This window comes from Heloderma suspectum, chromosome 13 (assembly GCF_057233095.1).
Source record: "Heloderma suspectum isolate Gila_16-S chromosome 13, 16-S_ref, whole genome shotgun sequence".
Taxonomy (NCBI): Eukaryota; Metazoa; Chordata; class Lepidosauria; order Squamata; family Helodermatidae; genus Heloderma; species Heloderma suspectum.
In genome coordinates, this window is record NC_139470.1 from 11,891,811 (window position 1) to 11,904,216 (window position 12,406).

A 12,406-nucleotide genomic window follows, 5' to 3' on the forward strand; every position below is an offset into this window, starting at 1 on the left:
ACCGCAGCCTTTCCAAGCGCAGTGGGCGCGCGCGGCCAGGAAGCCCGGCTGCCTTCCGCGAGGGGGCCTCCTCGCGAGGAAGCGCGCGTCCGATCGCAGCCAACGGCCGCCTCCAGGGCCGGCAGCCACCAGCGAAAGCACCCCCCACCCCCGCCAAACCTTTCCCGAGTCCGACCGGGCCCCGCCTCTTTCCCCTTGGCCCCTCCCTCCTCCGCCTCTCCTCTCCTCCTCATCTGAAGGACTTCCCGGGCCGGGCTCCGGCGCGCTCAGAGAGGCGGGCGAAGGCTGCGCGGCGCCCGCGGTCGCTTCTGCTGCTGGTTCCTCGACGGCGCCGGGCGGCGGCGATCTCGGCGCTCCGGAGGAGGCTTGGCGAGGGCGCACGTCGGGGCTGGATTGTAGCTTTCGGGGGAGGGGGGAGCGGCGACGCGGGGTGGGAAACGCGCGCAGGAAAACCTGCCAGCGAATTTTTTTATTGCGATTTACGAAGCCGGCGATATTTTATTTATTTTTGTCGCCTGCCCCCCCGCCCCCCAGCAACCTCCCCAACCCCGCAAGGCGCACAGCTGGGCATCGAAGGGGAGCCGGTTGCGCACGAAGAAAAGTTGGGGCGGGGGTGGGTAAATAACACCTTCTCGGATCTGTCTTTGAATTATTATTTTTAAACGCCCCCGCTTTTACCTGCCTTTAAATTATTGTTTTTAAACGCCCCCGCCCCCCGCCCGCGCACTTTTCCCCGTCCCGGCGTCTGCGAGGAGGGACAGCACCGCGGAATGCGCCCGCCGAGCCCCGACGCGTCTTGACGCGCGCGCTTGGCGAGGCCAGTCCCGACGGCGGCGGCGGCGGCGGCGGCAACCGGGGGGGCGATCGAGTTCGGATGTCGCCCTCCGCCTCTTCCCCCCTGCGGATCGCCGGAGCCGGGCGCCCTCTGCTCCCCCGCTCCTCGGAGCAGCCGGAGGCGGCGGCGGACTAAAGCCCGGAGAGGAGGCATGCTGTGGAGCGGGGCCCCCAGGCAAAGCGCTTCCCCCCAGGAGATGTTTCTGATGCTCGCCGTCTGCCTGGCTTCGCGGCGGACCTTGGCAGCGCCCACAGCCACCGCCGAGGAGATTACGCTGGGAGTCGTAAGTTGATCCTCCAGATGGTTTAAAAACAAATGTGAATTATTTTTTCCCCCTCGGAAGGGGTTTGGGGGGGGGGACGCAAGGCGGGTGGGGGGAGCGGCGTAAGCAAGAGCCCCCAGTTTCTCCGTTAATCCCCCGGGGGGGGGGGAAACGGAGCCGGCTTTCTCCTTCCTTGTCAATGGCCGCAAGGATGGAAGTTGTGGGCTCTTTTTCTCCCCGAGCTTTGGAGAGGGGGCAAAAAAATCCCCCCGAGCGCCCTCGCTGCGTTACTTCTTTCTGGATGCGACTGATAGAGCTTCCTGGCTTCTCCGCTTTGGGGTAGCAGCGGTCACACCATCAAGGAGAAGGACTTCGCCTGTTTCCTGCGGGCGTGAGTGTGTGTGTGTGTGTGTGTCCCTGGGGGGCTTAGGAGGCTGGTGTGATCAGCTGAACTGCTGGCAGGCAGAGAGAAAGAGTGTGTGTTTGTGGAGGGAACAGGTTGTTCCTTTATTTATTTGTATATGTATTCGTTCTATTTTATTTTTACGCGTGCTTCCAAGGACCTTTGCAGCTGGGCATGTTTTACTCGGAAGCAAGCCGCAGTAGATCTTCAAAGGGACTTTTTTCTTTGCCGTTGTTGCACGAGGGTGTCGGGGGGGGGGGAAAGGTGTGTGTCATTGTGGGGAGGAGGTCCTGCTGCACGTGCTTACTCGGAAGTAAGCCCCCACAGTGTCCCCACTTACTCCTAGGTAAGTGGGCAGAAGGTCGCAGCAGCCCTCTGCCCTCTTACCTGAGAGTAAGCCCCAGTGAACTGGGGCAGGCGCACGGACTTACTTCTGAGTAGGCACGGAAAGGATTGCGCTGTTAGTCACCTGCTTGTGGCCATCCGCGTGGTTTTGGGGGGAGAGCACTGCAGTTGGGAGCAATCCCCCCCCCCCGCTCCCCCACCCCACCCTCAGGGAACCATAACTTTCCCTAGGCTTTTAAATCCCTTGGTAGAGAAAAATCAATCAACTTGCTGCCACTTTGGATCTAGGGCTGACTGAGTCACCTGTTCATACGAATGGCTTGATCTCTTGTGAATACAGAGATGTGCATATTGTTAATACTGGCTGTAGAATTGTGTGGTTAAATTCGTGGGTATTTTTTCTCCTTTGTTATGCAGGCAGAGATGGTTCTGCTTCCTCATGAAAAAATATGTAAATAATCTCTTCCTGCTGCCCCATGTCCAAACGACCATAATTGTATTAATAAAGAGGAGGCGATCTCTTTGTACAATAGAAATTCACCCTGGGGAGACCGAACCGGTCTACAAGATGGCTCAATGAACCGGTTGGCGTTCATGCCGTACCCAGAACTGGTGTCGCTGAGGCATTGTGCTCATTCCAATCTGTCCATATTTGGGTAATTGTTGGAAGCTCTTTCTAGGGTCTGTGTGTTTGCTTCTGAGCAACGAAAGATATTTAGTAGTTGGCAATGGCTTGCTAGCTCCGTTGCTAGTACAGATGTTGGTCAACCCTGATGCTGCACCCTCCAGAAATGCAGGAAGGATCTGTGTCTCCTGGCTTGGGAAAGCTTTCCTTGCTTATGTGTTCCTAGGGGACACTCTGTTGCCCAGATTCTCCTTTTGGGGAAGAAATACATTTTTCCACTGGTTCTGTCCCTCTCCATGGATGAGAAGGTTCTGTAAGAAACCCTCTTCTACCTAGGACAGGGGTCTTCACAGTTATGGAAGCCATGGCTTCCCTGAGTAGCCACAGGCAAAACCCAAAGATATTGAAAGATATTACAAGTATGACATGCACAACCTTTCAGAGCAGGTTTTATTTTTGTCACGAGGGAAACTGAGCAGACATTTATTGTTTTTCATTTTTTCTAACCATGCGTTGAGTGCCATGTCCCAGCGCATGGTTTCTGTTACAAACCCCTTGCTGAAGCTTAGTAGATCTATGGCTGGTCAGAGCTTGGATGGGAAACCATCCTGACACACATGACCCTCTGTGTGTCATTTTGAGTTCCATGATGGGAGGAAGGTGGGATATAAATTTACAAATAAATAAAGCTTGGCAGGTTCCAGGGGCTGGATGGGGATGATGATATGGGGAAGGGTCATTTGGACTGCCAGTTCTCCATTTGTGCTCTGATCAAGAGAAGAGATGACTTGTGTGTTGGGTTCCTTGGAGTGCTGGGAAACAAAATGTCTGAGAGGGGATAAAGGAAGTCACAAGGCATGTGGGACAGGCAAGTGATGGTTTCAGATCAACTCAATATTTTGATTTGGGGGGATGCCATCTAACCGGAGCGCTTCGGCTATGGGGCGGTATAGAAATCTAATAAATAAATAAATAAATAAATAATTCCCAGCCAGCATGGCCAGGTCTAAATGAATGTAGTTGGCCAGTATGCTTCACTAGCTCAAACTAGGGCTCAGGGCATAGTTTCAGGGCACGTAACCTGGCTTGCTGAAGCTAAGCAGGGCTGGGTCTGGTCAGCGTCTGGATGAGAGACTGTCTGAGAATGCCATGCGCCTTGCCTTGAGTTCTGCGATGGAAGAAAGACGGGATATCCATCCAATACATAAATTAAGTACAAGAATGAGTTGTGAACCAAGACGTTTCCGGTTTCTATATTGCCTCTGTTGTGGACTCCCAAGGTGCTCTTCAACGAGATACGTTCTGCGGTATGGGCAAATAAAACAGTGGCAAACTTCACAGCATGATGTTAAGGAGTGGCAGGATGATGCACGTGGAACCCTTTGATGACTCAAGTGTTATATCAGAGTTAAGTGTTATTTTTATTGGGCTGGATCGAGATTTAGTCATATACTTAGAGCAGAAGCGTTGAAAACAGTGGGACTTGAGTTAGGCCTGATAAACTAACTTGTCTCACTGATTACAGGGGGTGATCCACCCTATGACTAAAGGTGAAATCCTATTCATGTTTTGACAAAAGTAAGTCCTACAACTCCCAGCATCCCTTAGACAGAATGCTGGGAGTTGTAGGATTTATTTATGTGTAAACATGCATAGGATTGCGCCCTAAACTGGGATCCAAATGATGACCTTAAAATTCACAGGTTAGAGTTGCCTTCCCCAATGTGGTCCCCTCCAGTTGTTTTGGTCTTCGATTCCCATCAGCCCTATCTAGCATAGCCAACTGTCAGGAACCCTGGGAGTTGTAGTCCAAAACATCTGGGGGGAACCTCATTGGGGAAGGCTGGGCTTGGGTCTGATATAGGTGTTTCCAAGGATCTTCTTCTCCACCTCCCCACCCCCATATGTTCCTAGAATGAGAACCCAGAAAACACAATGGTGTCTGAAAAGTCATCCCTAATTGAATGACAGCACAGAAATGGGCTGCACAGTGTGGGAGTATGCAAGTTTGTACTTCACAGTACATAAGTTTACCATTGAGGATTTATCTTCCTCCATCCAGGTGGAACCTTTTTGTACTTGGGCGCCCCATACATGGAGGAAAACCACCAATGGTTTTCACCATTGGTTTGTATCATATGCCCGAGAACATTACCCTTACCATCTGGAACATAGGAAGCTGCCTTAGTCTGAGCCAGACCCTTGGTCCATCTAGCCCAGTATTGTCGACACTGACTGGCAGCAATGGCTCTCCAGGGGTTCAGGCAGGTTTCTTTCCTCGCCCTACCTGCTGGGGATTAAACCTGGGGCCTAGTGCATGCAAAGCATGTGCTCCATCACACTGAGCTATGGCCCCTCTATACTAAGTAGTGCCCTATTTTAAACATCGAAGTTTTTAAGGTTAACCCACTGCTGTTGGCTGGGGAATGCTGGGAGTTGTAGGACTTTTTTTCTGTGTAAACACGCACAGAATTGCGCCCTTAAATACTGTTCCTTGGGTGGACGTTCCACGGATTTCTGAGGAACTGCCTTCCAAGCAAGCATACTTAGAATCTCGGTTGCGATTCCCAGTAGTTATGCTGCCTGTTCTCCTTTCTCCCATGTTTCTTCTGAATATGGTACACTGGAATGGGCTGGCTGCCTCTGAGAGATTCACCTGCCATACATGGAGAGGATAAAGCTGAGGGCCAGTGAGGAGCAGCTGTTGAAGTTGGAACGGGAAGTCCTTAGTTTAGATCTTCACTCTTAGGAACAAGCTACACATTAGTGGAATACATCGCAGGCAGCTCCACACAGGGTTTTCCTTTCTTAAAAGTAAACAGGATCAGGGCAACAGCACACAGAGAGGAAGGGCTTTATTCCCCACCCCCTGTCAGTCTCCCACACACACATACACCGGCATGGCAGTTGGGAAGAGTAAAACCACAAAACAAATTCCTGTTGGTGAGGATAAAGTCTTTTATTTCCGGTACTTCTGTATTGCTTTTCGCTGTCTATAATTTCCAAAATGGCATTGAATATTAAGGGCAAAAATATTAAAAACCCAATTCAGGAGGCAGCATGCTAATGATGAAACATTTGATGCTTTGAAAGAGTTCACAATTCAAAGCCAGCCCACTGAAAGGTAAAACCTCTGCAGAACAGACTAAAAGCACTCCTTATCCAGAGGTGGACTGAAATAAAAAAGGTTTTGAAGGGGCCTTTAAAAGAAGATGGGGAGGGAGCCCATGTATATTCTGGGGGAGGGAGTTCTACATAGGAGGGGCCCAACACTGAAAAGGACCTTTTTCTTGTGCCCGCTAATCTAATTGATGCTAGCGGCGGGCACATCAGCAAAGTCGCTGTAGCGCATCTTCACGCTTGGGGAGGTTTGTACAGATGCAGGCAGATTGAGTCTAGATTTTGGAGGGCTCTTGAGCAAGACATCCTCAATGGGCCCCCTTTCTCATGGAGTCTACCTTCTCATTGCCATTGGCAGCAGCTGGAGCAAGTAGGCCGTGGCATCTCCTGCTCCTCCTTCTCGCCACCGCTGTTGTCTGGGCCAGAGTGAGAGGCAGGTGAACAAGCCAGTTGCAAAGGTGAAATGGGGAGCAACTCCATGGGGTCCTTGTCAGAGGGGCCCCTGCTAGGATGTGGCACCTCAGCAGATGCCCAACCATGCCTGCCTTTGACGCCAGCCTTGGTTCAAGTAACGGCTTCAAGGGAGGGGCCATAGCTCAGTGTAACAGAGCACATGCTTGGCATGCAAAAGGTCCCAGGTTCGATCCCCGGCTTCTCCAGGTAGGGCAAGGAAAGAATCCTGCCTGAACCCCTGGAGAGCTGCTGCCAATCAGTGTCGACAATACTGGGCTAGATGGGCCAAGGCTCTGACTCAGTATAAGGCAGCTTCCTATGGTCCTAACTTGGTTCCCAATGTAAGGGAACTATGTAGATTGTCCTGAGCTTTTTGGCAGCCAGGCAGAATTAAAATGTAATCACTGGTGCAGTGCGGTAGTAACCAGTGTGGTATAGTAGGAAGATCAGCAGAGGTAAATCATTGGTCTCGAATCAGGACAGTCTGGTTTCAAATTCAGCCCTGAAACTAAACTAAACTAAACTAAACTAAAACTAAACTAAAACTAAACTAAAACTAAACTAAAACTAAACTAAAACTAAACTAAACTAAAACTAAACTAAACCTAAAACTAAAACTAAAACTAAAACTAAACTAAACTAAACTAAACCTAAACTAAACTAAAATGTAATCACTGGTGCAGTGCGGTAGTAACCAGTGTGGTATAGTAGGAAGATCAGCAGAGGTAAATCATTGGTCTCGAATCAGGACAGTCTGGTTTCAAATTCAGCCCTGAAACTAGGGATGTATGGACTGCGTGAAATCCGCTCCGTCTGTGTTTCGCGGATTGTCAAGCACTTTTTGTTTCGTCGTCTGCTCACAGACAGATCTATTTTTTTCGTCATGTAGAAAAATACGCAAATAATTATGTAAGAGGTTTCTTAACAGTGGACATAATTTAACTTTGCACGAAACATTTACTGTACCCCCATTCCATCCAACTTTTCCTCAGCAGAAACTTGCATATTTTCGTATGAATAAATATACATAAATATTGGGAAAGTAAAAGAGAGAGAGAAAGAGGGATCCAGAAGTCTATGGCCTCCACAGCGGATTCTGCAGGTCGGATTCTTAGAAACCCGAGCTCATTTTAGGCCATCTTGAATTTCTTCAGCACCCCTACCTGAAACTCACTGGGTGATGCTGAGCCAGTCACCATCTCTCAAACCTAACCTCCCTCACAAGGATGTTGTGAGCATAATATGGAATAGCCCTGGAGGAAGAAATTTTGAAGAACCATCACCCCTCCCCTCCCCCCCCCCAAACTCAGCAAGCCTAATTGTAACTGAAGTTCTGTTGGCACCCAGCTGAGAGAGAGAGAGACAGAGAGAGACAGAGACAGAGAGACCGAAAACTTTAGAAAAAGGGGAATGATCAATACATGCAAACAGATAAGCCCTCTGGAAATGGTGCTTCCTGTCTAATTGGACTATTTAGGATTCATTCAGACATGTTCCAGGCCATCATTACAACGGTTTATCATTACAGTGGTTGTTTTGGAAGTTGGGACTGTACTCTTAAAAGTCTGTGGGGAAGCAAGCATGTCAGCCAGACCTCCCCTCTTTTAACACAAGGTGAGGGATACAGCATTAGGTTTGCCACTTCCTGGAGATGGTTATACTGTTTGCAGGAGAAATGGGATCCAGGGCTTCAAGTGAACCTTGGCCTCTTCTTATTTATGTACGTAATTTATTTTTTAAAACCCTTTAAGCCTTGCTTCTGCAGTCTTCCAGGGATCTTCAAGTGGGCTTATGTCGTAAAATGACATTAAACCACTATAAATTACAGCCACAGTTCGAGGAAAGAGGAGCTGGATAAATACCTTAAATGGGTTTTGAGCACTCAGATATAATCGGAGTATGTCCACCACTGGAGGCTGGTGGCTCTAATGTCAGTGGGGCTGTGGATCCGCTCTGGGTTTCAGTCAGAACCAGTCAGAACTCCCAAGGACCTATCTAAGGTGCTACCCTTTAGCGTTCTGACTGAAACCCGAAGTGGAGTCACCTCAGAGCCACCAGCCTCCACTGATGTCCACGGTTTCCCTTGTAAGGAATCATAGCTTCCTGACTTCTTCCCTCCCCACCACTGACCCCAAATCCCCAATGATGTGAGCTTAGCTGGCTTCCATCAGGGAGGCGTTCTGTCAAAGTTGGAGTTGCTCCTGAAAAATGGCACTTAGGCTACATGTTTACCTGGGAGTAAGCATCTTTGGACTCAGCGGGACTTATGTCTGAGTAGACATTATGACATATCTCTGGGACATGGCTGGTTATAGCTGCATTGGAACTGCCAGGGATGCTGTTGAGAAATTGCTGTGCCACCTCTTTCAAAGAAATATAAGACGTCTTTCTATAAAATGCCAAGTGAAGAACCACTGAAGATGTTTAAGGATACGTCAGTAGGAATAGAGGTTGTATTCAAGAGAAGATACATAAGACATAACCAGGTTTGCAAGGAATTCTGGGTAGTTGGTTTGTTGTTGTTTATTCATTCAGTCGCTTCCAACTCTTCGTGACTTCATGGACCAGCCCATGCCAGAGCTTCCTGTCGGCCGTCGCCACCTCCAGCTCCCCCAAGGTCGAGTCCGTCACCTCCAGAATATCATCCATCCATCTTGCCCTTGGTCAGCCCCTCTTCCTTTTGCCTTCCACTTTCCCTAGCATCAGCATCTTCTCCAGGGTATCCTGTCTTCTCATTATGTGGCCAAAGTACTTCAGTTTTGCCTTTCATATCATTCCCTCAAGTGAGCAGTCTGGCTTTATTTCCTGGAGTATGGACTGGTTTGATCTTCTTGCAGTCCAAGGCACTCTCAGAATTTTCCTCCAGCACCACCGTTCAAAAGCATCTATCTTCCTTCACTCAGCCTTCCTTATGGTCCAGCTCTCACAGCCATAGGTTACTAGGGGGAATACCATTGCTTTAACTATGTGGACCTTTGTTGTCAGTGTGATATCTCTGCTCTTCACCATTTTATCAAGATTTGTCATTGCTGTCCTCCCAAGAAGTAAACGTCTTCTGATTTCCTGGCTGCAGTCAGCGTCTGCAGTAATCTTTGCGCCTAGAAAAACAAAGTCTGTCACTGCCTCCATGTTTTCTCCCTCTATTTGCCAGTTATCAATCAAGCTGGTTGCCATAATCTTGGTTTTTTTTAGCTTTAACTGCAACCCAGCTTTTGCACTTTCTTCTTTCACCTTCGTCATAAGGTTCCTCAGCTCCTCCTCACTTTCAGCCATCAAAGTGGTATCATCTGCATATCGGAGATTGTTAATGTTTCTTCCAGCAATTTTAACTCCAGCCTTGGCTTCATCAAGCCCAGCACGTCGCATGATGTGTTCTGTTTACAGGTTGAATAGGTAGGGTGAGAGTATACAACCCTGCCGTACTCCTTTCCCAATCTTAAACCAGTCCGTTGTTCCGTGGTATGTTCTTACCATTGCTACTTGGTCGTTATACAAATTCCTCAGGAGGCAGACAAGATGACTTGGTATCCCCATCCCACCAAGAACTTGCCACAATTTGTGATGATCCACACAGTCAAAGGCTTTAGAATAGTCAATAAAACAGAAATAGATGTTTTTCTGAAACTCCCTGGCTTTCTCCATTATCCAGCGGATATTGGCAATTTGGTCTCTAGTTCCTCTGCCTTTTCTAAACCCAGCTTGTACATCTGCCAATTCTCGTTCCATGAATTGCTGGAGTCTACCTTGCAAGATCTTGAGTATTACCTTACTGGCATGTGAGATAAGTGCCACTGTTCGATAGTTTGAACATTCTTTGGTGCTTCCCTTTTTTGGTATGGGGATATAAGTTGATCTTTTCCAATCTGTTGGCCATTCTTGTGTTTTCCAAATTTGCTGGCATATGGCATGCATCACCTTGACAGCATCATCTTGCAAGATTTTAAACAGTTCAGCTGGGATACTGTCATCTCCTGCTGCCTTGTTATTAGCAATGCTTCTTAAGGCCCATTCAACCTCACTCTTCAGGATGTCTGGCTCTAGCTCACTGACCACACCATTAGGGATGTCAGAGAATTCCGCCACGGATCTCAGGGAGGCCGAATGCCAGCACATTCAGCCCCCCAAAATCGGTGGTGGAACGGTCTGCCACCCCCCCGCCACTCCCTGGGACGAGACTTACCTGGGGTGGATCTTCCTGGCGGTGGTGGCTCCAGCGGCGGCTCCGGCATTTCCAGTTAAAAAAAACACAAAACTTGATAGGCTACGTAAAGATTTACGTAGTCTATCACGGCTAGATTTTTAAAAAACATCATGATAGGCTACGTAAATGTTTACGTAGCCTATCACGGCTGAGTAAAAAAAAAACGCGCGTTCCTTATTTTGGCACGTCTTAGTCCACGTAAACATTTATGTAGACTATGACGGCGAAAATAAGGGGAACGCAAATAGCGTAGACGCTACGCTATTTGTGTTCCCCTTATTTTCACTGTCTTAGTCTACGTAAATGTTTACATAGACTAAGATATGCCAAAATAAGGAATGCAAATGGAGGCGCCCATGGGCGCCGCCATTTGCGTACGCGTGGGGGGGGGTTGGTTTTTTTACTCAGCCGTGATAGTCTACGTAAACATTTACGTAGCCTATCACGGCTAACTGCAGGGACGCAAACGGCGGCGGCTACGGCCACCTCCATTTGCGTCCCTGCTAGCCAGCGGCCGGATGTCCGGCTGCTGGCGGAGCCGGCCAGCGGCTCTGCAGAATCGCTGCGGAGCACAGCCGGCCAGCCAGAATTCCGGGGGGGGGGGAGGAACGGAGCGCCTCCCCCCCAGCGAGGATTCCGGGGGGAGGGACGGAACGCCTCCCCCCTAACCGTAAATATAATTTGCGAAAGGTAAGTACCTTTCGTACATCCCTACACACCATCAAATCTATCCCCGATATTATTATCCTTCTTATACAGATCTTCCGTATATTCTTGCCACCTTTTCTTGATCTCTTCTGCTTCTGTTAGGTCCTTGCTGTCTTTGTTTTTGATCATACCCATTTTTGCCTGGAATTTACTTCCGATGTTTCTACTTTTCTGGAAGAGGTCTCTTGTTCTTCCTGTTCTATTATCTTCTTCCGCTTCCACGCATGGCTTGTTTAAAAATAATTCCTTATCTCTTCTGGCTAACCTCTGGAATTTTGCATTTAATTGGGCATATCTCCCCCTATCACTGTTGCCTTTTGCTTCCTTCTTTCTTGGGCTGCTTCCGGTGTCTCGGCAGACAGCCATCTTGCCTTCTTGGTTTTCTTTTTCTTAGGGATGCTTTTTGTTGCCACCTCCTGAACAATGTTGCGAACGTCTGTCCACAGTTCTTCCGGGACCCTATCTACTAAATCTAGTCCCTTAAATCTGTTCTTCACCTCCACTGCATATTCATGAGGAATATTAGTGAGCTCATATCTAACTGATCTGTGGGTCTTCCCTATTCTCTTTAGTCTGATTCTAAATTGTGCAGTAAGAAGTTCGTGATCTGAACTACAATCAGCTCCAGGTCTTGTTTTTACCGACTGCATAGATGTCCGCCACCTTTGGCTACAAAGGATGTAGTCAATCTGATTTCAGTGTCGACCATCTGGTGAAGTCCATGTATAAAGTCGTCTCTTAGGTTGTTGGAAGAGAGTGTTTGTTATGCACAGTGAGTTGTCTTGGCAAAATTCTATCAGCCTATGTCCTGCTTCATTTTGTTCTTCCAGACCATGCTTGCCTGTAATTCCAGGTGTCGTTTGACTACCCACCTTAGCATTCCAGTCTCCTGTAATGAAAATAACATCTTTTTTTGGCGTACTATCCAGTAGGTGCTGCAGATCCTCATAGAACTGATCTACTTCTGCTTTTTCAGCATCTGTGATTGGGGCGTATATTTGGATCACTGTGATGTTAAATGGCTTACCCTGAATTCGAATTGAGATCATTCTGTCATTTTTTGGATTGTATCCAAGCACTGCTTTAGCCACTTTATTATTAATTATGAAGGCTACTCCATTTCTTCTGTGGTCCTCTTGTCCACAGTAGTAGATCTGGTGGCCATTTGATGTGAAGTGGCCCATTCCAGTCCATTTCAGTTCACTGACACCCAAAATGTCTATATTTAATCTTGACATCTCCCCAATAACCACATCCAATTTGCCCTGGCTCATAGATCTTACATTCCAGGTTCCTATGGTGTGTTGATCTTTAGAACATTGGATTCATCGTTCACCATCAGCCCCATCGGCTGCTAGCCGTCCTTTCGGCTTTGAGCTAGCTGCGTCATCACATCTGGGGCTAGTTGAAATTATCCTCTGTTCCTCCCCAGTAGCATTTTGACCATCTTCTGA

At 48.3% G+C, this 12,406-nt stretch overlaps 1 protein-coding gene across 1 annotated transcript in view; it reads left to right on the forward strand.

Annotated features, from left to right (window-relative positions):
• Positions 1 to 262: 262 nt before the first annotated feature.
• The window catches only part of MMP17 (matrix metallopeptidase 17), a 163,540-nt gene continuing 151,396 nt past the window's right edge, over positions 263 to 12,406 (forward strand). Inside the window, exon 1 of the mRNA XM_084820123.1 lies at positions 263 to 1,118. Coding sequence (XP_084676249.1) covers positions 987 to 1,118 — 132 coding nt within the window. The 5' untranslated portion in view covers positions 263 to 986. The remainder of the gene's footprint in view (positions 1,119 to 12,406) is intronic.